Source organism: Phycomyces blakesleeanus, assembly GCF_001638985.1.
Source record: "Phycomyces blakesleeanus NRRL 1555(-) unplaced genomic scaffold PHYBLscaffold_19, whole genome shotgun sequence".
In the NCBI taxonomy this organism is placed as follows: Eukaryota; Fungi; Mucoromycota; class Mucoromycetes; order Mucorales; family Phycomycetaceae; genus Phycomyces; species Phycomyces blakesleeanus.
Window position 1 is genome coordinate 744,968 of NW_017265152.1, and position 25,862 is coordinate 770,829.

A 25,862-nucleotide genomic window follows, 5' to 3' on the forward strand; every position below is an offset into this window, starting at 1 on the left:
GTCTTCTCGCCCTTACTTATTACTTGCATTGTATTCAATCCAGAAGGAGTACAAAGGTGACTTTGGTACATTATTATAGATTCTAATACTGCATATGCCCTATTATTCTCTCTCTCTCTCTTTCTTTCTTCTACACTTCATCTACTGTATATATCCCTTCAATTCCATCCCTAAGTCCCCTTGCCTAAGTAACTAGAATTAGATCAAATACATTGAAACGGAAAAGGAGGGGAAAAGGAGAAGGGGGAGGGTAAAGGGGAGGGGATAGTGTTCATAATGATGCTTTAATTTTGTGTGTGTGTTTTTTTTTGCTTTTTTTGTTTGTTTATTGATGTCATCTGTACTGTCTATACAAATATATCCACCCGATCAATCTTTAATCAGATTCTTCTTCCTCCGAGGCGTTCTCTAACCATTCCAAGAAAGGCTTGGCTGCCTTCTTGATTTCTTTGGAGACTTCCTTGTCAACATAGCGTTTTGAGGGCTTCTCACCCCACTTGATAAATACATCATCTCCAATGATATCAGCCTCGTAAAGTCCCATAAGAATATTTGGCATCTTCTTCAACAAGGTGTCTTTATATTCGTTGCCCACCAATCGCTCGATACCACCCAACACAGCCTTTTGGTGCTTCTCATCATCCTTAACAAACTTGCGAAGGAGCTTGGTACGCTTAGGAATCTGGGCGACGACAGAGGCATCGAAGATACATTGCATGAGGACCTGGACAGACTTGTACTTTCCAAATACACCCAACTCTTCAGCCTTGGCAATAATATCTTCATCACTAGGAGCTTCCTCTTTCTCAAGCCATTCGCCAAACTGCTCATACTTATTTTCGCCTTCTTCATCGTCGTCGTCGCCATTACCAAATGAGCCAGACTTAACATTAAGTTCTTTCATACGCTGAGCTACTGCAGCTTCGCTGGTATCTTCGGACCATCCTTCTTGGGCCAGTTTACTTTCCAACTTGAGTCCAGCAGCTTCCTTGTTAATACGCTGAGTAATAAGGTCATCGTCCGAGCCGTTCATATCATCATCATCCTGAAGTTCTTGATCTGGCATACCATGCTCATCAGTACCATTGGCCTGAGCAGTAGCAGCCATACGCTGTCTGCGCTGTTTCTTGACTGCCTGAGCAGGAGGGTTCTTGAGAATATATGTAGCCAGTTTGTGGCGCATATCGGCCATGTTACGAGCACCACAGGCCTTGCAGTCCATCCAAATATCATTACCCTTGATAATCTATAAGGAAAAAAATCCCGTGGTTAATAGATGACTATGTACAAAACATTTGTTGTAATTGTATTTATTTATATTTTTAATAAAAAACTAATCGATTCCCAACTTACAATATCGGTCTCGGGGTTCTGGCAAGAAGAACAGAGAACGAATTTGGAAATGAAACTGTCGAGGATAGTCTGGAGTCTTTCAGCATCATGTTCACCAGTTACAATATAACGTTCATTTTTGTCATCGCAAGTGGTCTGGGCACCGAGTACGCAGCCAAAAAACTTTGTAGGATCTAGGATGATTTCATAAGATGTGATCAGTAATCAAAATCTATTTTATTTTACAAAAAATAATAGTAGTAGTAATGCTTACATGAAGAGGGGCGAGAAAGAGCACGCGCGATATCAGTCATGTTTGGAATGACAGTCTTGATTCCGTTACCTTTGCCTTCGACCTTTTACGTAAAAAAATTATATAAAAAAAACAGTAAGAATAAAAAAAAAGATAAAGTATGATCATTCAAGTAATGTGGCTTACCTTTGCGACTAGACGAGGCATTTTGTAACGATAGAATGAATCTTTAACATCGCGGCGTACATTAATAGCAGACATAATGAATAGAAATAAGAAGAGGAAGAATAATAATAATAAAAAAAAGAATAAAATTGGCTAGGGAGGAAAAGGGGAGCAAAAAGAAGAGGATTGGTTTTAAGAAGCCGTTTGGAAAAGTTTCTTTTTCACTTTAAGAGAGCGATTATGGTGATATTGCTCTATACTGTCTTGTTCGGAGTATCGTTGATTACAGGCCAGTGATTCACAAAACATGAACAGGTGCGTTGACTTCTATGTTTGCTTAGGGTTGTGAATGCCAAGGGCTATTTGTATGTATTCCAACGGGGTAGAGGGAGGTTAAATTTGTATTTAACAATAGAAAGAACAAAAGTTAAGAAGAAAGAGAGAAAAATGGTTTTTGAGCCTCAACCCCTTCACCCCAACCCCAGCCCCTTCCCCTTGCTTTGTATAAAAAAATTCCTAGGTGACGCAACCTTTCATTAAAAAAACCCCATTTTAAAGAGATGTAGAATTTGTATGGTGACTCCACTGTAATGTGACGTAGCCATAATGTATATAGATATATAGATATAGAATATATGTATATACACGCTCAGAATCACACGTATGAATGTGTGCAAAAAGGTTGAATAAGACGATGAATTATCAGCATTATTTACGGCTATAGTGAGCCCGAGAAAAAAAAATCAAATGTTCAGATTGGTTTCAATTTTTTTTGGTGAAATATTTTCGGTTGAGTTTGGGACGTTTTTAAAAGTTTTCGGGAAATTCTGAATATTATTTTGAGACGTCATTTAATTTTTTTAGGACTTCATAAAAATCATTTTGAGAGCAGTAAGATTTATTGAAACGCAAAAAATGTGAAAGAATTAACAACATTATTTCAAACCAATTTCTTTTTGCAAACACCATGGCTCTTTCTCAACATCTCTCACTTTAGAAAATACAAAACGAAAGCTGTGATGTCCTCTTTGGCCTTGTAGAAATAGAGGCTCGCCAACCTCAACTTTACACAAAAAAAAAGAATGAGTCAGACAACAATGACACTCCGTCAATAGTTTTAAAGCATCTGAAAATTGACGATCACGAACTAAATGTAGACAAAGACACTTGCATTGCATCTCATAAACTTTTGAATACATTCAGGCTACGTCAACTCTTATGGCTTTCGATGATCTCTTGTTACCAAGTTCGAATCAAGATAAACTTTTGATGCTTGAGAAGATCGGCAAACTAAAGCCAATTATGTTGTCCTCTGAAGCCCTTGAAAAAAAGTTATAGCCTTTTTACCTCTTCTAGAAATTTAGCTAGTATTTTGCAAGGCTAGTAAAATGGTTCATGGTCTCCTCACTGTAAAAAAAAGGCATCCTATAATAGTATCTTAAATGTCTATAATAGCAGACTTTTTAAATAATAAAACAATCCAATGTTAGTTCAATATTAGGTTGTAATAATGGACTCTTAGATTTGACAATGATAATGTTTTACATACTATTAGACAATAAGATATAATTAACAATGACACTTATGTAGAATCAAAATGCTATAATCTATTAGCATTTTGGCTATATATGTATCCATAGTTACAGGCTCTACTCAAACATACCTTTATATGGATTTGTTCTTTAAAATAAACCACCTTTTAAAAGCAATATAAGCTTGGATCAATGTTTATCAAGTAAAAAATCTCTGTAATAGAGGATTAAGGTTCTCGGCCGCTTTTGAAAAGGGTGTTCAGATCATCAAAAGATGACGCTTTAGTGATAGAACATTGTAGAAAAAATAGCTTTTAATGATTTTTGAATGGTTGAAAAAAACTATTTAATTATTTGACATTGACTTGCAAATACTTGTTAATAATGTTTGCTTTCTTGAACATCCTATAGAGTGCATAGAAGAAGTTAATATCTTAATATTAAACTTACCAAAGAATTAAAGTGAGTGAGAAATAAATAGAAGCAAAAGAGAAGAAAAAGGAGGTGCAGTTGTTCCATTAAATACAAATTTAGAAAAATATGAAAATAAATATTAATAAAATTTGGTGTAGATGTGTCCTGATAAAAACAAAATAAGTATGAGTATACCTTGATTACTACTACCTTGTAGTTTCTAGCATTTAATATTAACAAATGTAATAAAAAGTCTTTATATTTATAACAAGTGTATATGAATTAAAGCTGATAACCATTTGATATCAAAATGTATATTGTTAGAGTAATACTATGTGTGTTCTTTTTACTGTATTTTTTTTTGAACAACAAAAATCCTAAAATGTCCAAAAGATACATATGTAATCGGGGGATTTTATTTTTATGAACTCTGCATTTGACTGCTTTTAAAGTCACGTGCACTCTCATCTTAGTCCCAATTTTTAAATCCTAATTTCACCAACCTCGAGTTTTGCATTTTATTCAATGAATATTGAAACAAACTCTGCTTATAATATGCATAAGCTACTTAATATTAAAAGCTTAAGTATTTATATTTGCACTATCTAAAGAAATTAAATCGACCAAATGTTATTAATCATATATGTCTTTGTCATATGAGTAAATAGTGCTCTTAATGAACAGATTTTCTTAAAGTCTTTGACTTTTAAAAGAACATTGCCCCTAAAATAATTATAATAATATCAATAATACAAAGTCTATGTGTGTGTGTAAACCAAATTATATTTTTCGAGACCCTCGTCCTTCATTTTGTATATATGAGACCAGTCAATAAGTCTTGTGCTCTCGTAATTATGATAGTATTTTAAAAAAAAGTAAATGAATTAAACGGCTTGACTTGAACAAGGATGATTTGAGACAAGTGAAAAGGCAGAGCAATAAAGAAGAATAAAGGCGTTGGTTTATTATTTTATGTTTGTCACGCCCACCAAACATTTGACTCTTATTTCAGTATAAAATATTCGTCTAGGCGCTGAATGTGAACATTTTCTTTTGTATACGATTATCTCTTCTTGTCCCTTCTTGAAAATTAAACGTATATTTTGAATTGGTTGGTTTGAGGAACCTATTCGATTTGCATTGCATTGCATTTCAAAGATAACCATCTGGCACTTATATTTCTATCGTTTGACAGTTTACATACATACACACCCATTTAAACAATAATGGGCGTCCAAGTAAGCCGAGACCTCTTCTTGGACAATCATCGCCAGACTTTACGCTACAGTAGTTCTGAGGTTCGCCAGAGAGTCTTTCATTCACTGGATCCCTCAACCCACCTTGTTCAAGTCTATCTTCAAAAGCTCCGTCTCTCTGATCTACTACCCACAGATCCACCACTCCCAGACTTACTGTGTTCCCGCCCTCGTCCCCAAAACACATTTCATTCTATTCAATCCACTGGTTTGTCCTCTCCCTCATGTAGCTTATCAATCCCTTCCGTATCTTCATCTCTCTCGTCAGGCCATTCTATGACCACAACAAACACTACCACAACTGCTGCCACAAGCAACATTTCTTCTAGTCTTCAAGGAAATATTACTCGATTGACACCACGAGTATCACAATTGCGGGCACCGAGTGAATTTGAACGATTGTTCTTGCTTGCCCATGCAGGTCATATCGAGGCATTTTACCCACTCGGTTTATGCTATCTTCATGGTTGGACACCCGACCACCATGCAGATTTTATAGAAGCTTTGGCATGGTTTGAACAAGCAGCTGACAAACAAGATGATTCATCGGTAAGGGCTATGGCACAGTACCAAGTTGGAATTCTACTTGCTATTGGCAATGGTATACGTCCCAATATACCAAAGGCACTCGAAATATTACATATGGCGGCTATTATTAATCCACAAGCTCAATACGCTCTCGGACTGTATTGCGAGCGAGATCTATTAACGCTGGTTCCCTCGGTGGATCGAAGAATGCGGGCCCGCACGTGGTACGAAAGAGCAGCTAAGCAAGGTCTGTCTGATGCCCAGACTGGGCTTGCGATGCTTTTGCTTCAGTATGTTGACACATGGGTTGATGAATCATTGCTCTTGTCCGCTGAAGACCAGCGTCAGGTTTTGGTGAAAAGTGCAATACACTGGCTTACTCTTGCCTCCGAACAGGTAATAATCAAGCCCCCTATATATTGCAGAATAAATAATAATAAAAAATATAAATATAAATATGAACTCAACTGTGTAGGACAATATAAGAGCTTTGCTGCAACTCGGATCTCTTTACGAACAAGGCGACCATGTACCACAAAATCATCGCAAAGCCTTATGCTGTTACGAGCAAGCAGCATCCATAAAACAGGCGTCATCTAACGCTACGGCCTTAGCTCACTATTTGGTAGGCATAAACTACCGCTTTGGGCAACTGGGGACGACGGTGGATCTGTCGCGTGCCCTTGACCACCTCGGACAATCCGCAAATAAAGGCTATGCTCCAGCACAACGCGCGCTTGGGATGATGTATGCAGAAGGTATTGGGGTATCTTGCGACAAGCAACAAGCACATGCTTTGTATACCAAGGCAGCATGCCAGGGAGATCTGCGGGCCCTGGGGCTCCTATGCCAGCAACGTGGCCAGGGTCGCGACTGTCTTATTGGCCTCGAAGATGCCCTTGCTCTCTATGGCGTGGCCGCACAAGCCGGCTCTATTACCTTTCAAATGGTCCTGGCAGATATTTATCAACAGCAGGAGAAGTGGTCGGATGCCTTTTTTTGGTATAAACGCGCATCTAAAGAGAGCGATATTACTGTCAATATGATTTATGGTGACATTGCTCTTGCTACAGAAAATGTTTTGAGAAGCAAGAAACTCTTGAATACAACTGTGTATGAAGAACGCCAAAGACAAAAGGCTCGATTAATGGTTGGACGCTACCGAATATTGGGCCTGTGTACTCCAAAGGACCCTGGAGCTGGCTTTAATCAACTATTGACATTGGCAAATGAAGGCTATGATGAAGCATATTATTGGCTTGGTGCGTGTTACGAAGAAGGTGTTCGGAATGATCACAGGCGGCATAAAGATTTTGTCGTTCAGCCTTGTCTGACACGCGCGTTTGATTATTACAAAAAAAGTGCGCTCATGGGTCACGTAGACGGTCAATTCCAGACAGCACTCATGTTGGCCAATGGACTAGTGCAGAACAACAAGATTATTTTGAAAAAGAATGGCGTCGAAGCATTTTTATGGTATACCAAGGCAGCTGAGAGTGGCCACTGCACAGCTCTTTATAGTCTCGGTCTCTATTACCTTTATGGTATGGCCCCATTAACACAAATCGATCATCGCAGGGCTCAATCGATTTTTGAGCAGGCAGCCAAACAGAATAACCCTGACGCCATGGTGCAACTCGCTAAAATTCTACTCGACCCTATCTCAAACTACCCCTCTCGTCATCCTGAAGCTATTGCATGGCTCAAAAAGGCGGCCGATGAACATCACAATCCAGAAGGTTTATGTGCAATGGCCCAAGTGTACGAGACTGGTCGTGGGCTTAGTCCATTAAATACACCCGAGGAGCAAACGGAGCGACACCGTGCCGGTTTTTGTTTATTGGAAGAAGCCGCCTCCCGAGGATTCCCCAAGGCCTGGTGTGAGATTGCTCGTTATCATGAACACGGCTGGTCCGTCCCTCGCAGTACCGTCACTGCTCTTGAATGCTTGGAAAAAGCGGAGAAACTAGGTTATGCAAAGTAAGAGTCTTATAGGAGTATGTGCTCTGTCTTGAATCAGTTTTTATATATAACACACTTCTCTTGTTTTGTTATTTATCAGGGCTGGTCTGTTATGGGCAGATTTACTGGAAAGTACTGGGAAAAGCACTGGGCTTGCTCACTATGATCGGCTGATTACCCAACACCCATTATTGAGTCAAGTTGGCTGGTTGGCTCGTTTGGCTAAAGCAAAGCTAATATTGAAAGGCAGGGGAAGCACTGAGGATGAACGAGAGGTACGGTCGTATCTGCGTGACATGACAGAACAAAACGCAAAGAAGGAGGCTTTGGTGGAGCCGTTTGAAATGTTGGGTGCATTGTGTGAAACACAAAACCTAGACCTGGAGGCCATGACGTGGTACGACGCTGCCCTAGATACGCTACATCCTGCAACACATTGGATACAGATACGCGCACGGTTTCACCTTGCAAAACTATGCGTTAGACATCAATTGAACTCCAAAGCATTGGGGCTTGCAAGGCAGCTAGAGCCTTTTTTAACAGATATGAACCAGCACAATTCAGAAACTCGTCGCCAAGCACGGGAGACCCGTTATTTACTTGGATGCTTACTGGAAACTTCGGATCCAGTCTCCGCCAAGCGGTGGTTCTGTCAGGCTGCAGACGAGGGTGAGGGAGCGGCTGCGTACATGCTTGCCAAAATGGCTATAGACAATGGTAAAGAAGAGGAGGCAAAGGAGCGATACGAACAAGGCGTCTCTGCGGGACATGCATCCTGCATGCGAGCATATGCCCTCTTATTGGCTCAGGAAAATTTCCAAAACGGAGGGTGGGACGGACGTGAGACGATCGAATGGCTCGAACGTGCTGCTCACTTGGGTGATGTTGAATCTCTTGTTGAGTTAGGAAACATCTATCAACAAGGTATTTGGGTTGATAAAGTAGAAGCAGATCGTGCACTTGCTTTTTTCCTATCAGCAGCTCAACATGGTAATTCTCTCGCCATGGTCAGGGCAGCAGAACTCTACCACTGCAGGGAGGATTATCGTGAAGCAGCAGCATGGTTTAGTAAAGCAGATACACGCCTGGCGCAGGTTATGCTCGCCTCCTATCGCCTCCAAGGCCATGCCTTGCAGCAGGATGACCTCTTGGGATTCTTGGATCTATGTCATGCCACTCGCTCTCCGCCGGTTCTGAAGGATGGAGATGATATTAAAGCATATGGCGTGGGGTGCTATTTATTGGGCCAATGTTATGAATTCGGCCGAGGGACTGGATCCTTGTCAAACGTGAGCGAAGCCAGAAAGTGGTACCAAAAGGCGGCCAATACAGCTCGGCATACAGACGCAATGTGGCGACTTGGTGTGATTTGCAGTGATGAAAAAGTCTCCTTGGAGTGGTATAGGAAAGCAGCCGAACAAGGACATTGTGAATCACAGTATCAGATGGGTCTGTACCATGGCCAGGGGTGCGCAGGTCTTGACCAGAACACGGTTGCAGGCCGTAAATACCTCGTCAAGGCAGCCAGGCAGGGTCATGCCAAAGCCAAATATGAGCTCGCACGTGTGCTTTTTAGCCAGGGAGACTACTACACTGCAGTTCAACTCTACCGAGACGCCACCCTTCAAAAGGTTCCCGAAGCACTTCGGGAACTTGGACATCTCTATCACCAAGGGCTGTATTCAAAGACTAACACTATATTACCGCAAAGTTACACAACTGCATTTGAGCTTTATTATGATTCCGCATTATTGGGTGATGGTATGGCAGCATTAATGGTTGGTTCGTACTTTGAGAATGGATATGCTGAGTCAATCGAAAAAGACAGCACTAAAGCATTGGAATGGTACGAGACTGCCTCCGAATTCAATTGTGGGCCATTGGCAGATTTGGCTATTGGCAATATAAAACACACAATGGCAGAAAAAATAGAAGATTCTACAGAAGCTGACACTTGGCGTGATGAAGCCTATAAGCGGTTCTTGGCAGCCTCTCAGCAAGATGGATCCCAACGGGAGGATGCTAGTTTGATGGTAGGCTTATATCATCTTCATGGATGGGGTCACAGTCAACCTAAAGATCCGGATCGAGGGTTCAAATGGCTGTTTTCTATGGCCCAGCGAGGAGACATTGGAGCATTTGTACAAGTAGCCAAGTGCTATGAGAAAGGGTTTGGTGTAGAACAAGATATGCGCAAGGCTTTAGCATATTGGGAGATGGCAGCGGAATTGGAGGACAAGGAAGCTCTTTTGCGATTGGGCGATTATCATCAACAAGGTTTGGTAGGCCCAGTAGATCTGGTCAAAGCACGACAATACTCTGCCTTTGCGGAAGCACTCGATACTACAACACGGTCTGAAACCTCTTATTCGCCCCCGCCGTCTTCTTTGTCGATTTCTTCATACTAAAAATTATCGGTTTCTTGGCATTTTATTTATTTATTTATATTTTCAGTGTAGATTTTGTGTAATTGTATCTAATTAAGTCAATCATATTTATTTTTATTCATAAGTTTTACTATTCAAATAGAGAAAACTTTTGATAATTCTTCTTTCTCTCTCTCTCTCTCTCTCTCTTATTTTATCATGTCTAAGAAATTACATGACTATTACTATACATACACCTCCCCTTCTTCTTCAGCTGTTCCCTCTGCACCTCCTGAAGAAGCGGGATCGAGCTCCCTCCCTTCCTATGACGACGCGATTAAGCCTTATGACTTAAATTCTCAGGAACCTCCTGCAAAACGACCCCTCGCAGGATTTGTCCGAGATGCCACGATCATTTCATTCGATCCTCCTAGTTCAGACGATCCGGGAGAAGGCAATTCTTCTACAGATCCATTGTTAGCTAATGAAGAAGAAAATCCTTATCGAGGTCGCCCTCCGCCCCCAAACTACTCCATCTATCATGCACCATTCTACAGAACAACTGAAGAGGTTATCTCTCGTGACGATCATCTTAATCGGGACGGCGAAGCATTATTACAGTTCTTAAATGAACACAATACTGTGCCTGGAATGGCTGTTCATTTTTATGGTGATTATTCATTTCACACATTTGATTTGCATTTCTAATTCCTCTTATCAGGCTATCATGAAGAAACTCATTGGAGACGTAGAACTACTCGAGATTCAGATGGCAATATCACAGAAGAAAGTGAGCCAGTAACCCAACGAGTGGATGATTTTACATTTGATGTGGATTGCAGTCAAGACATCATTCCAATCTGTCAAGGAATCTATGTTTTGCCTGATAAGAAGACAGGTCTTGTCAAGGCTGTTCGTGCACTTTGCGATGAATATGTCCATGAAAAAAACAAATTAAAGGAACTTCAGTTAACAAAAGTAGTTAACTGGAATTATCCTGAACTCACTAAAGGTATGGAGTTTAGAAAACTTGCCCAGAGTTTTTTATTTTTTTCTTTATTTCTTTATTTCAATTGTGTGTATATTTATTAAAGTATTTCCACTCTATATGCTTATGTGTATCACCTTTTTTTATAGCATTTACAGCAGCTATACGTGCACATGGATATACTAGCACAGTCGAGATATCTTACAGGATGAAAAGCCACAAGGTCATTGTCAAGACAAGCTCATGGATCTCACGAACGTCTGACAATAGGGTCGTTCAAGTTCTTCTTTTCATTTCTTGTTTGTGGATAATCGTCTGGCCAATAATTTGGTTTTGTAAAAAGAAATTTGGACATACTACTCTCAAGAGCGAATGGATTATGTCTGTATCAGAACGTGATTGGTACCAGCGGCACATACATGAAGTTCTTGGACAAGTGCGCAAAGAAAATGCCTACAATGTACCATTCATTCTATAGTTTAAAGTATTTTGTGTGTGTGTGTATGTCTCTTCAAAATAAATAATATCCGACTGTTCAATTACAGTACTTTCAGGGAATGCAACTTCTTTAGTTTAGTTTGGTTTAATTAAGTTTAGTTGACTTTCGCGTATTCTTTTATTGTCTATAAAAAACGTGGATGTCTAAGGTAGGATAGAGCTGTAAAATATAATATAATAGAATATAATATGTAATATAATATAAAGAAAAAAAAACAAATGAGTAAGATAAGTAAATAAGTTAACTAGCTAGTAAGTAAGTAAGTTGAGTATCGTTTTTGTTATATACTAAATATATATGTAAGAAAAGTAAAGATAAGAATAAAGGAAAGGGTTTCTTTAAAATACAGAGTAGTTCAGGAAAGTATAATTAAACCTGGTGAGGCTTTCCATCAACTGTATCTGGCTTGTAATAGTCACCAGTGTATGGTTGAACAGGAGGAATTATACCTGCTTGTTGACCAGTTGGGAGGGATGTTTGGACTGGCATGTTCTGCATAGGCATTTGCTGACCGTGCATGTCATAACCAGCATTTCCTCCTGCTACATTGGATCCATCATAATAATAGTTGGAATCATCGTAGTAGCCACCATCCTGATGTGCGTAACCATCCTGTCTTGCGTAACCATCCTGGTGACCATAGCCATCTTGACGTCCATAATCTTCCTGGTGAACATAGCCACCATCCTGAGGGTAGTAATAAGCCTGTTGCTGTTGCTGTTGCTGTCCTAGTGGTGGTGATACTGCATTTCCAGCGTAATCTGCGTGATGGTTCATGTCCAATTGGGGTTGGTATGCCTGCTGTGAATATTGGTGTCCTCCATTAGCGTAGGTTCCGGCTTCGTCGTAAAAGTTCCCTTGTGGGTTCATGCGAGGAATTGTGGGTGAAGCGTTTCCGACAGATGAATTGTTTACACCAGACGAGGCGACAGCACCAGCACCAGCCACAAGACCAGCTTTGGCAATCGAAGGTGAAAGGGTAGCATTAGTCATAGGTGGCGAGCGATGGTGAGGGAAATCAGTTTCAGCTAAGCCAAAGTCTTCAAAATCACCAGTTCGCTTCTCACGGCGACTGGCGCACCCTCCTCGGCGGTTCAAAAATGTAATCAAGCCGCCAATGAGTGCAAGACCGACTGAGCGGAAAATATAAGACCAATGAATTTAAGGAGTTTAGTTCCAACGAAAGAAAAGGGAGAATACTCTATATAAATGTCCAATTGCTATTCACTCACCAACACCACCAACGACAGCGCCGACAATTGTACCAGTGTTGCTGCCACCTCCGTCTCCATCTTTTTTATCACTTTCAGAACTAGAGCTTGGGGTAGGAATTGTGCTTGTTGGAGAACTGCTGGAACCTGTTCCAGAGGCTTCAGTAGTTTTACTGTTATTATTAGCGGGGCGAGAGCTAGATGCTACAACGTTACTGCTACCAGCCGGAGGGATTACAGCAGGAGTAGTTGCTGAGGGCTCTACATTAGGACTAGAAGATGATGGTGCGACAACTGGGGGTGTGGTAGTTACAGGTACATTTGTAGTTGTAGGTGCAGGTGCGTCGGAAGTAGTGGTAGTGGGTGGGGGTGTGACGACAGTTGTGGTGGGTTCAGGTTCGGGAACAGTGGTTGAAGAAGGGATAGGAATGGGATTGGCAGTTGTGGTGGTAGGAGCAGGAGTTGCTTCAGTGGTAGTAGGAACAGGTACTGCTGGTTCGGAAGTGGTGGCAACAGGAACTGAGGCAGCAGGTGTATCAGCTTCAGCAGCAGAACCTACTGAGGCTTGAGTATAGACAACCGAGACTGATTGAAGAATTAGAAGGACACAGATTGCCCAGCTCAAAGGGATCCGCATAATAAGTGAAAAGGAAAGGAAAGGATAAGGAAAAGAAGAAGAGAAGAGAAGATGTTTACTGTTTTTTTTGTGTGTAAAAAAATTATAAAATCAAAAAAAAGGCACAAAAAACCGTGCCAAAAAAAGGACATTGTTAATTTGTGATGCTTGAGACAAAGCAAACCACAGTAGGAACGGTGTTACTTGACAAATATTAGAGCCTGTCTTTTAGCTTTCTATTTTGGTCCGCTTCAGCTCCCGTCGAAGTTCTTCTTTTTCGCGGTCGCTTTTGCGAGGTACAAATACAGCTTGTGCAGAAGCTGTAATGGCTTCCAGCTCAGACAATGTTACTAAAGTTCGTCTGTGGCGACCCACAATAGCCACGTTGCGAGTACTCGGGATCCGCAAATCATCTTCTTCACACTCAAAACCACATCTGGATGCTAAGGTCTTGATGTATTTGCAATAAGCCTTGTACTTGCCACCTTCTTCCTCTGCCATTTTGCCAAGCGATAATGCCCGGGTACCGTCCAGTCCGTAAAAACAGCAAGGAATCACAAGAAAACTGCGGTCAATGAGTGGGAAAAGATAAAAAAATAAATAAATAAAAGATAAAAGATTAATTAGAACATTACCCTCCTTCTTTTTTGTTTTTTTTGTTTTTTTTTGCTTTTTCTTTTATTTTAAGATATTTTCTTGAATTGTATTGGGTTTTATGATTTATTAACTTACTTGCATTGAGCACCTGATTTAGCTGCTATGACAGGAATCCTACGATGATAATTCATATAAGTAAGGAGAGTCGGTTTCCATGCCAACAAAACATGGTTACCATGGTACAAGTTCATCGGCGTGGTTACCTAGCAACCAATCAGCTTCTGGGTAGCATTCCTGAGTGGGAATGAGAGTCTTTGCTAAAGAAGGAATTAAGTATATTTTTGACTTTTCCAAGTTTAACTTTTTTATATTATTATTATTTATTTATTTGATCATCAACTCTATTTTACCTCGCAAGACATCAGAATTTCCTTGACAAAGAGATGACCAGATCTTCCGCTCTGCCATGTCTACACCATAGCCTTTATAACCTTCACTGACCAGCAGATGGGTCAAAAGCCCATTGCCACACCCTAGATCTACAAAGGTGGGTTTCCTATTGTAGTATTTTTTCGTAAGCTATTTCAGTGGCCGTATATCATAAAAGGCATAGTAAAAAAAGATAAAGATATAATTAAACCTACCTAGCCAACCTTGCTTCGTCCACTTTCCAAAGACAGAGTAAATAGCTTGCGATTGCAATATCTTCAAAGACAAACTTTTTGGGATCCGTCTTTTCTGTCCAATTGCTTGTACCATTTTAGTATAAATATCAATTACACAAGTGACATGTTATGATAGGTTATTCTTTGTATTCAATCTACCTGACTAGCGAAGAAGCATAAGTGGACTTCATGTGCTGATACATAGCAAGATACTCTTCCTTGGGAACCAATACATCATGGTGGGCATGCTTCTTATACCCAAGGCGCGATTGAATGCACCATTTGAACAGCTTATGTAGCAATGTCTTAAGAGCGTATTGCTATTCAGGAATATTGTAATATCAGTTCCCTGCTGTTTATGCGTGTTGTGTTTTCCAGAAAAGAAAGATGGCGTGTTTCGAGCCACTCTACTAACCATTTTGGCTTCTGTAATTGCAACATCTGGTTCCACACATGGTACAATCTCTAATCGGAGTGTTCCTCTGTTAAAATGAGTTTGGTAAGCCCGATATTATTATTATTTTTATTTTTAAAAGAGAATATATATATATATATATAATATGTAAATCATAATTAATCCACTTACTCTGCTTGATCGGCCAAGTCTTCATATTCTGCTGATAGTGGATGACAAGTGTATACAAAGCTATAGGCTCTCACCTGTGATATTAAAACCATAAACATAGACCAGCAATTCAGATTTTAGCTTATCTTAGTTTATTTTGTTTTGACTGAATGAAAGAAAGATATACGATTTACATATGAATTATTGTGTTTACCTTTGGGTAATAGAATGGAAGACAAGCTTTGAATTGATCGACATCCAATGTCCTTGGGTTTATTGTTGCGGGTTGATAAACGACACGGGCCACATAGCCTACAAAATCCCGCATTCGGGGCACCTTTATACTCTTCTTCTTTTATGTCGATCTATGGAAATCTTTATTTATATTTTTTAAAAATGAAGAAATCTTACACTCTTCGTTATCTTGTTCGTAATACTGAATTTTCTCTGCAAATGGCGCATCTTTGGATTTGCGTTTGGGTATTAATGTTCTTTGGATTGTCTCGAACGGTTGACCGAGAATATTAATGTGGTGAGTTTGTTCATTATTATCGTTTGAAGGTTGATTGATCTCCGCTCTTTCAACTGGTGGAATTGCATAGTTTGGTTCCTCTGTCCATTTTTTCTATAATCATTAAATATTAAGTATACAAACTTCGTCTAAGTTTTTTTCTTCTTCTTGTTATCCTTTTAATAGATTTTAGGTAGAGTAAAATTATTGTCGGCTTACTATTGTATGCCAAAAGGCATTTCTGTCTGCCGGTACTGTCTGTTCGGCGACAGTGTACCAGTTTTCGGTTGGACTAAAAGGTACAGCGACGCGAGGGCTATCAAATAGGAGTGTAGGAGAGAACTGTTTGAAGAGGTCTTGAGGATCCACAACGGGATTATTGATTATTTTTTCCTTCATGACAGCTGCCATTCTGTTGATGAGTTATTATTATTTTTGTTCACTACGACAAATAGAGCCATTTTTTTTCAATTTGTGACTTCATTTTTGGCCTATCATAATTAAGAATCACCAAAAATTCAAAATGAAACGAGAGAACCTTTGCTTGTTGAAATGGTTGATAAAAGCAAATTGACCACCTAAAGTTAGATCCCCTGATAGACAAAAGTACAGTTTAACTACAGACCTTTAGGACTTCCTGTAATAATTATTGGTCCGATCACTTAATTGTTTATATATATATATTATGTGCTGACAAGATGGTAGATACTAAGCTATCTTAATATAAATATGCTCTTATATGTGATAAATCCAACAACCGAGTGTCTGGATCACCACAATATATCCATTAATTCAGCGAATTTTCAAAGATAAATGTTTTTTGAATAACTGCCCATCATCTCGTGAGACTCCTTCGCCCAGAATTTGAAATTGAAGACAACTTGCTGTACAATGCAGAGCAATTTGTAATTATCAAACGTTTTATCTGGTTCTTTATATTTTTGGTCATCAAAGTATTGTAATATTCTATTAGCATTTTTATCAAAGCGATATTCTAATAGATCGTCCAAAAGATTGTCAGTTTTTACAGTAATTGAACTTGGTGTAGATGTTTGCGTTTCTTGCATTTGTCAATAATCTCTTTATATGTTGTCGTGTCGAATTTAGCTGCATGTTTCTCTCTATAATTACAATGCTTAAAATTGATGTTGCATGACAAACACAGCTTCATTAATTTTATGTCTTCGCAGTCCATTTTTGATTGGCATAGTAATTTTGCTGCCTCGTTTAGCAGAAAAGATGATAATTCTTTCCTTTTGGGTGTGTATAATGAGTTAGATGGTGGTATGATACATTTAAGGACCGCTAGTTTTAGGGAGACGACGTTTCCTGATGGCGCACAGCATTTCCTGGTTGGAGACTACATTTTGATTCTACCAGACTACAAATCGGGACCCTTTTGCTGACATGGAATACCTCTATCTGGTTCCTAAGGATACAGAATATTCGTATAAAGACATTATTTTGTGCTTTGAAAAAAGAGTGGAGGGGAATTACTTACCTATTGGTGCTGCCAAACTCTGGGACTATAAGTCGGTGAAAGAAAGAGAAAGACACGATATGCGTAAGGCTAATAAATAATAAAATATCAAGCGAGATTGCGTTACACTCTAATGACAAGAACTCATACTGTTCTGCATAGCTGGCTATTGATATAGTGTATTTGTGACATTATTATTTCTTTGCTGTCAAGTCTAAATTTAAGGCTACTAATTGAATATACAGTATTTGATTTTTGCATGAGACAGTATTTTATTATTAAACTAATCAAAAAATTAGTCATACTTCCTAAAAGAAGAAGAGTTGGGTGCCCGGGGAGAGATTTATAAACACAAAGTGTGGATACAAAGCAGTAAAGCTAATGTATACTGAATATATTGTATTTTTTTCAGGACACACCATTCTGTCCTGAAGGATTAGAGAAAGTCACTGGGCCACAGATAGTTAGTCACAATTAGTTGGTCCGATCAGATAAAAGCGTTGTGCCCTGCCAGGAAACGTCGTTCCCGTAAGATTGCTGTTTCTTTTATTTCAAAAGGAAAAAGAATTGCCGTTCTCATTGTACTGCAGGAAGCAAGCACAATAAAATGAATTACCCGTGCAGTCCCAAAAGAATGAAGCTTTACGAACTACTTGTTCGGTCCGGACGTAATATTGTTAAAAATGTCGGAGAGCAGAATTTGCAAATGCCTGAGCACATTTGGTGTGGACAGGGTAATAAGTTCTAAAAAAAAATTCAAAGATTCAAGACGTATTATTGGATTAGAGTTAAAATAAAGTTAAAAAATAATAAGCGCTAGAAAAAAAAGTAAGCTACTCTGACTGGCTAGTCATCTTCTATTTCCAATTCGATTAAAAAGACCTTGATTTTGGTAGAAGATGTGTGCCACAGGGTGCAAGGCATAGAAAAACCCGCAATATAATACTTGCATATGATATAAGAGATGGTATTATGAGCATTTAATTTTATTTAAGATGCATTTGAACTGTTTTTGAACTTTTTAGTCTATCCACACCAATTTTTATAGTTTAAACTCTATTTAAACAAATTACATTAGAGAGTAGCTTTTTAGTGTGATAATGGTTTTCTTGTACCTTTGGGTACTGTAATGACAATGGGCGAGGAGTTTGAAAAGAGACTTAATTTGGGCAACTAGTCGATTGAGAGAGAGAGATATTTTAAGCTTTAGAAAGATATCTTATTGATAGAAGTCATGAGGGTATTTATAAGCGTTAAAGTAGATTCAAGACTTTGTTGGTTTGTTGCAGTATAGGTAGGTCTACGTATGCTATCACAACAAAGATATGATGAAACAAGGGAGACGAAGATACAAACAATAGGTGCGATTAATGAGAATTGTGATTATAGAGGTTTAGCGGAGCGTCACCCTTGGCCACAACAGTGTCAATATCCTTATTGGGAAATTACAAATACTCAAATTCATTAAAAAAATATGGAATTCTGCTGAAATCGTGCTTGAAAAGCTTTATTTTCATGTTTTCCAAACTGAATATATCGGGGCTGAAGAGGCTCGGTGCGCGCCTAAGCACTATAAAACAGTTGAATGTTTTGTTGGCTATTTGAAAGAGAGTTTTTATAAAAGAAGCAGAGGAACACTACCAACAACTGAAATGATTTTAATCTATACATAAAGAAAAAGAAGAAAAAATCTTGGTATATATAATACAAGAGACTTTGCTTTAAATGACATAAACTTGGTATTAAATGAACATGAAATAATACAAAGCTTTTGTATTTGATGCTCTATATATCATATTCATAGTTTTAATAGCCTAGACGATGCGAGCCTAATTATAATTCGAAATAAAATGTTACTGGTAATTTTCCATTAAAATATGTTAAAATTGATGATACCTTTTCACTAATGCTCACATATATGTAGAAGCATTGTTCTACAGTAGTATTATTTAGTATACAACAGAGTTCAGCGTACCATTGTTTTTATGATTTTTATTAAAGAAGTTAAACAGCGTTGGTAGTTGCTCTTAGGGAGGAAAATCCAAGCCATATTATAATAACTGTATATCAGTACAAAACCATCGTGAATTTTGAAAATTCGTTTTTTTACTACTAGAAAATTAAACATTGATTTCATTTATGGGTACTTGTATATCACAACATTCCTTATAAAGGTACTCTATTTTCTTTTTTTTTTTTAAAAAAAAATAGAGAACGGCAGAATGATATTTGGCAATAAATAGTTTTACCGAAAGAACAATATAGTTTATCATTTTTTTGATTTCCTGGTATAGCTTGGAGTCTTTTGTGATCAAGCTTTCATTTCAATATAGATCTCGATATACCTAACTTGGCTTAAAGAGCCCTAAAGACGGTAAGATTATTGGACTTTTAAAAGGTTTCCGGGTATATTCAGAAGTTGAAAGTTTCTTCTAAGAGTTTATTGTTATACTAGACAGATTCATGCATCGAAATTTTCCAAATTACCATGTACGACACAAAGCTTTTTTTTAAAGTTTGGTCAATTTAATCTGGTGGGACATTCTACGTATCTTATCAGACATATATTTCATTAAACTTACATATCAATAGATTCAATTATTATTTTTTCCTTTCTTTGTATATGTAATTTGTGATGGCTTGTTTAGAAAATTAAAAGCAGTAAAAGGATATCATTGGCTAAAAAGCTGGAAAATAGCATCTATTCATAAGCAAATATAGATCAGTGATGAGTATTATTTTCCAACTTGTTTGTGTCATGTTGCACGTCTTTTGATTTTCTATTTATTTGGGAAAATATTCTTAAATAACCTTATAAAGCGATTTGTTGCCTTTTTTTTCCAAAATGCATAAAGGTGTGTATGATTATTCATCGTTTCCTGTAACAATAGGCTTCTTATTTTTTTTGTCATATAATTGAATAATTAACCGATTCAACTATATATTCAGTACATCTTGTATCAATTGCTTGATCTATACACATTCCTTTATATTAGTATGTATATGCATATATTGCCTTCAAAGCTCTGTACTCTTTGTATTTTTTATTTTTTATTTTTTTAAAAAAAAAGTCGGTATACAGAGTTAAAATGGATATTCTGCGTCGATGGACTTTATTTTTCAAGGCAAATTCTTGGCCTTGTCCAAGTGATACATGAGATATAAACTAGCTAGTACGTTTTGTACCCTCATTGCCAAGCCAGAAAATGCATTAATACTATTATTATTATTATTATTATTATTATTATTTGTTCCTGTGAGTGCTTACGCGTATATGCGTACAATTTGTTTTGATTGTGGACTCTCAAAAAAAAAGTATAAAAATGAATGAAATCATAAAAGATTTTTTTCTTCGTTCTTTGATCTTGGTTTTTTTATCACTTACAATAACATGCCTGAATTTTCTCTGCCGTCTTTGAGCAACGAGCACTTTACTTTGGCAGCTGTTGCAGCCGCTGCAGCTGCCACATTGACCGCAACTGCCTTTTATGCATTCTCTGAGACAAAGGATCCCAATTTAAAGCACTTGAAAGAAATACCAGAGCCAAAAGAGAAATATCCTTATATTGGTGAGTCTACAAAATTATTAATGAATAAGGGCAAAAACTTTTTAACTAAGAAAACAAATTATGACATAATTGTTATTGGTATAGGACATTTGATATCATTGGGAAATCGGCCAGGAAAACAAGTTACTAAATGGCACAACGAACTTGGTGAGTACATTGAATAAATCAACCTACAGTACACTAAAATATATGTAAAACTAACAACAAAAATAACCATCCACCAATAGGTCCTATATTTAAGCTTAGAATGGGTATACAAACATGGATTATGGTCAGCGATCCTTATATTGCTCATGAGCTATTTTCTACCCGCGGTAGTCTCGCATCCTCACGTCCTGCCCATGGGTACCTCAGAGATATATGTTCTGCTGGCGGATGGTATGTTAGACTTGGATTATATATAGTGTTACTGCGAATGTATTCTAATAGCTCTTTTTATCTCTTGAAACAAATGAATAAAAAAAAGCGGTCTCATCTTTGCAGAAACCTCAAAGAAGTGGCACAGAACCAGATCAGCAGGTAAATAAGGGATAACAATATGATCAATAAAGAAGCAATAGTAGTAATAGCTTACATTGTGCTCACAAATAATATCTAGCCATGGCTCTGCTGTCTCCAAAGTCTGTGGATCCTATTGGTCAAGATATGATTGAAGAGGCTGACAAGTTGACAAAGGCGCTTATTGAAGGCACTGCTAAGCATGGATGCATGTCTCCGTCCGAGGATCTCTATTTGGTTTCATATAATGTTATTATGACCGTCTGCTTTGGGTTGCGAGCCGAATCAGTCGAGGATCCAGATTTTAAAGCCATGATTGACTACATCCACCAACACGGAATGTACAGTGGACTTTCTGGAGACGTAGGATCTTTTTTGCCCATCTTGTCGCTCGCAGCCTATATTTCTGGGATCAAGAAGAAACAAATCGACTTTGTAAAAGTGACCAGAGATCAAATGTTTTCAAGGCTGATGGAAAAAGGAATCAACGGCGAAAAGGACTGCTTTGCAAAGTCACTTTATGAAGGGAAGGACAAATACGGATTAGACCACCAGGACATCTTGGTACTTTTAGGTAAGTTTGTGTAAAGATATATATATATATATATATATACTTTTTATTTAATACTATTGGCTTTGTGTTTAGGAGATATCATTTTTGCAGGTACAGATACAACAGCTCTAACAACAACGTGGCTGTTGGCAATTCTATCCAACTACCCAGATGTTCAAAGAAAGATTCAGGCCGAGATTGATGACTTTGTTGCAAAGAATGGCCGGCTACCATTGTACTCTGATCGAGAAAGCTTCCCATACCTTGCCGCAACTCAAAAGGAAGGACTGAGACTCCGTTCTATTACTGAATTTGGTGTTCCTCATGAAGCCAGTGAAGATAGTAAGAGAGTAAAGACTAGAAACAAAGAGCAAAAGAATACTTACTGTCTGTAATATGTTATGCTATCAAGTTAACCTGCGCGGATATCATGTTCCCAAAAATGCTATACTTATTGGAAGCTTGGACGCAATGCATACAGACCCCTTACGGTATGCCAATCCTGAAAAGTTTATTCCTGAACGCTTCTTGGGCTACCCTGAAAGTATGTCAACCTTGGCAAGTGGATCTATTAAGAAACGTGACCAGTACAACTTTGGTTGGGGAAGGTAAATTGGAACTGCTTGTTAAATAAATGATCAAATAGATGATAGATTAAATAGAAATAGAAATTAAACCGAGAGAAAGATGTTAATGGATAATTTGTTTATTTTTTTTATGATGGTTACTTTAGACGATTATGCCCTGGAATTTACATGGTAAGTTTTATTGGAGCATGCTTTGTTATATATTACAAGTGAATATTTAATTAACCATCATATATAACCGCGATTGCTTTAACTTTTAAATAATAGGCCGAGACAGAGATGTTTTATAATTTGACAAGAATCTTTCACAGATGTAACATGGAGCCCCCACTTGATGTAGACGGGAACCCCATTATTGTAAACATTGATAAATTTGTTGATCACGGTATTACTTCCTCACCAGTACCATACAAGATGCGTTTTATTCCTCGAAGTGAAGCTTTATTCTAATAGCAGTTTGCATACGAATATTGAATTAAGAGTCCTCTCAAGAATATGTAATAGCTTTCTATATAATTATATCTATCTATATAAATAAATAAATGGATCCATGCATATATACAAGTTTAATGCATTGATGTCTCATGTAAGCTCACATAGAACACCGAAAGATCTCTGAGGAACATCTTTTAGCTTTCATAAAACACTTACTGTCATCATAAACTATAAAAGAATATAACACTTCACTATACGAAAAAAGAGGTGGTGATTGTGAAGATAATTATGGTAAGTACTGTAAAAATTCTTCATAGTATGTCTTTGATGATGGCAGCATGCGTAGTTTTCTGATTCTCAATGTGGAGGTGTATGATCATGACTATTCAACAGGTAGCCAACAAAAAATCAGCAAGGTTTCCAGATGATGATTTATCAATCACTCTACATATCCCACATTAAAAGTCGATATCAAGACTTTTTTGTTGTCGTGTTAAATAATTTACTTGGAACATTTATCTTCAGTATCCTGTTTACCGGCAACATTCGAATAGATGAGCGGTTTCCCACTGAATGTACCGTTAAAACTACCGGCTTTATGATACACAAATCCAGCTCTTAGTCTTACAAAATATTAATCGTGGATACATTTTGGGCTAAAGTACTCAAGAAGGACAACGATTATACCTACCACCAGCATATATTCTCATTCTCCGTTGTTTCGACTATGTCGGCTTTGAGCCAAATTTCGCAAAATTGCGACATAACAAGTGTCTCACTCATCAGTATTACATGGCTCCCATTCAGCAACCTTTGACAGTTGGTGTTGACAGGCCGAAAAAAATAATAATCAAAGGCTATAATTTTAAGCTGTATTATTAGATTAGAGTTTTTTTTTTATAAAAAAAATCAAACGACTACGATTGGCAAGTCTTCTTCAATTTTTAATTTGATTGAAAATAAGATCATACTTTTGATAGAAGAGATGATGACATAGTGCGCAACATCTGTAGAAGCCTGTGACAAAGTATTTTTCACCCTGATGGAAGGGACGGTATTATGAGGGCCCTCAACTGAATTTTACGTAGAATTCCAAATTTGTTTATTAGTCAATCATATTGTTTCGTAGTCAAGGACATTAAAATGCAAAAAAAAAAAACTTTGTAGAATTTTTTTAATAGAATTAATTTGCCAACATTTTGCGCTGTATAATAAATGTAAGCTTTCTCATTAATATATCAGAGCTCGTGGCCTCCCTAAAAACATAAAGTTGTGTATGAAAATATTGTCACTTGTATATATAATAGCAAAAACTGGATTTCATAGCGACGTATGTTTCCATATTTAAAATTTATGTCTCTACAAGAATTGTCGTCCAATGATCATGTTTTCTGAATTTAAAAGATCTTCTTGGAATTTTTTGAGAGCCCCTATTAAGCGAAAAATTAAAATTAAAATTAAAAGTAAAATTATTTTAGTCTTACAAATCGCCAATTTTACAGGGACGACTTTTCCTGATGTGGTACGATGTTTTGATTGTGCCAGACCACAAATCGAGACTTTTTTGCCGGCATTGAAGGCCAATAAATAGTAAAATATCCAACGAGATTTCGTCCCAATTTAATGATAGCGACCCCTTGTTATCTTCTACATAACTGGCTATTGATATATTGTACTTTTTTTTTCAGGACACGCCATCTTGCCCTGAAGGATCAGAGAAATAGACCGGACCCCGGACAGGTAGTCACAACTAATTAGTTTGGATAGATAGAAACGTCGTGCCCGTAAAGCTGCTGCTTACAAATATGCATTTATACATATATACATAAACATATTATTTATTCCAATTATAGGTTTATTCTTTTTGAAGAATATAAATTTATTATTGACAAAACAAGGCAATTTAATTAATACACAATAATATTTGTGAGCTGACTTGTTAAAAAACTAGAGGTCGTTACCAATAATACTTACACCCAATTTATTAGTATTACCACTGTAAAGATTAAAACCTCGGTTTGTGTTTTACTGGGGTAAATATGTATGTATATGTGTATACATATATATAAATATATAATAATGATAATAATAGTGATAATACTAATATTAATATTCTAGTGCGTGTATCTGCTTGTGTGCAATATTCTGCAGCACACTCGTGTTGGCAACACGAGTACATCCATTGAGATAAGAGTTGAAAAAAAAACTCTTTTGATACACAATATAGTAAACCTTGGAATTACTACTATTATTATTATATGCGTTCTGCAAACCGAGTTAGACTTGATTTTTCTTCTCGTTTTGTTAAAGCAATGTATATACTTCTTGTGAATATACTTGTATGGTTAGTTTTAATAACAGAAATGTGCGTGCGCGTGCGTGCGCGTGCGTGTGTGTTTAACCTTTAAGATGTCAGTTTTATATGTATTACAATTCAAAGATATCTTTCTTTTTATTGCTAGTACGTTGGCCATTTTTATTAATATACATGTTGCATGTTGCATGTTAGCATTAATGGACTAGTTTTCAGTTAGACTCTTTCTTTAAATAGACAAATAAAAAAGAAAGTCGTAGTGCAATAAAAATCGATAAACTATAAAGTATTCAGGATGAGAAGCTAGATTTTAATAATGATTATACTAAAGAAATTTAGACTTTGGTTTATTCTAGGGCACCCAGTAGTCACTCACTAAGCATTACACTGGCTTTGTATTAAATAATACTAACTCTGGTGGTAATTATGATAGCAGATATACATAATTCATAGCTTGATATACAAGACAGCACAATGCAATATTGCAGCAAAATACAAAAATAAAGAAGATCAATGATTTGTGTGATGTGCCTTTGAGTTACTATTGTATATGTATATGCATATACATATATAAAAGCCTTATAACAAACTAGGTTGTACTAACGAAATGAAGTGTACAAACTTTGATACACAGACCTGTGATCAATGGAATTATATTATATTACATTACATTATTCTTTTCTTCTTCTTTTAAAAAAGCTAACATATATATAATTATGCAACTATATACAAACAGTAAAAATAATTGTATTATTGGAGCAGTATTCTTAAAATATTCACAAACTATGGTTAATCACTTATAATGATTGCTTTGAGATATAAGAAATAAGGATAGTAATAGTAAATCACAGCTCTGTTGAAAGCCGAGGTCTGATAGGTTCAAGTGTATGTACACACCGTCTTGTGAGGCATTTTTTTCTGATATTAATGACTTCTTATTACGTGATACTTTTGGTATTAATATAT

The 25,862-nt window shown here is 37.3% G+C and overlaps 7 protein-coding genes across 7 annotated transcripts; 4 read left to right on the forward strand and 3 right to left on the reverse strand.

Annotated features, from left to right (window-relative positions):
- Window positions 1–278: 278 nt before the first annotated feature.
- PHYBLDRAFT_135377 (hypothetical protein) lies at window positions 279–2,133 on the reverse strand. Its single transcript, XM_018429714.1, has 5 exons — window positions 1,772–2,133; window positions 1,607–1,688; window positions 1,354–1,526; window positions 1,111–1,246; window positions 279–1,059 (listed from the first exon to the last, which is right to left on the reverse strand). The coding sequence occupies exons 1-5, from the start codon at window positions 1,844–1,846 to the stop codon at window positions 377–379; spliced, it is 1,149 nt and encodes a 382-aa protein (XP_018288334.1). The 5' UTR covers window positions 1,847–2,133; the 3' UTR covers window positions 279–376.
- Window positions 2,134–4,922: 2,789 nt separating this feature from the next.
- On the forward strand, window positions 4,923–9,850 carry PHYBLDRAFT_60196 (hypothetical protein; the record flags this gene model as incomplete). The annotated part of the gene is made up of 3 exons (XM_018440609.1): window positions 4,923–5,876; window positions 5,956–7,460; window positions 7,543–9,850. The coding sequence occupies 3 exons, from the start codon at window positions 4,923–4,925 to the stop codon at window positions 9,848–9,850; spliced, it is 4,767 nt and encodes a 1,588-aa protein (XP_018288335.1).
- Window positions 9,851–10,012: 162 nt separating this feature from the next.
- On the forward strand, window positions 10,013–11,342 carry PHYBLDRAFT_159639 (hypothetical protein). Its single transcript, XM_018434027.1, has 3 exons — window positions 10,013–10,478; window positions 10,530–10,820; window positions 10,946–11,342. Exons 1-3 carry the CDS (start codon window positions 10,028–10,030, stop codon window positions 11,272–11,274), a joined length of 1,071 nt encoding a protein of 356 aa, XP_018288336.1. The 5' UTR covers window positions 10,013–10,027; the 3' UTR covers window positions 11,275–11,342.
- A 34-nt stretch (window positions 11,343–11,376) lies between these two features.
- PHYBLDRAFT_159640 (hypothetical protein) lies at window positions 11,377–12,117 on the reverse strand. The gene has a single exon (XM_018434028.1). It carries the CDS (start codon window positions 12,070–12,072, stop codon window positions 11,665–11,667), a length of 408 nt encoding a protein of 135 aa, XP_018288337.1. The 5' UTR covers window positions 12,073–12,117; the 3' UTR covers window positions 11,377–11,664.
- Window positions 12,118–13,350: 1,233 nt separating this feature from the next.
- On the reverse strand, window positions 13,351–15,871 carry PHYBLDRAFT_60199 (hypothetical protein; the record flags this gene model as incomplete). The annotated part of the gene is made up of 11 exons (XM_018440610.1): window positions 13,351–13,687; window positions 13,855–13,893; window positions 13,955–14,036; window positions 14,130–14,275; window positions 14,364–14,468; window positions 14,544–14,704; window positions 14,800–14,866; window positions 14,971–15,044; window positions 15,164–15,261; window positions 15,361–15,574; window positions 15,680–15,871. The coding sequence occupies 11 exons, from the start codon at window positions 15,869–15,871 to the stop codon at window positions 13,351–13,353; spliced, it is 1,515 nt and encodes a 504-aa protein (XP_018288338.1).
- Window positions 15,872–17,547: 1,676 nt separating this feature from the next.
- Window positions 17,548–18,545, forward strand: PHYBLDRAFT_171682 (hypothetical protein; the record flags this gene model as incomplete). Its single annotated transcript, XM_018436644.1, has 3 exons — window positions 17,548–17,674; window positions 17,755–17,768; window positions 18,330–18,545. 3 exons carry the CDS (start codon window positions 17,548–17,550, stop codon window positions 18,543–18,545), a joined length of 357 nt encoding a protein of 118 aa, XP_018288339.1.
- A 3,089-nt stretch (window positions 18,546–21,634) lies between these two features.
- On the forward strand, window positions 21,635–22,172 carry PHYBLDRAFT_115658 (CYP5206 protein; the record flags this gene model as incomplete). Its single annotated transcript, XM_018428475.1, has 2 exons — window positions 21,635–21,902; window positions 21,973–22,172. Coding segments are annotated over 2 exons (468 nt in total), but the record flags the coding sequence as incomplete, so codon positions are not given.
- Window positions 22,173–25,862: the final 3,690 nt, after the last annotated feature.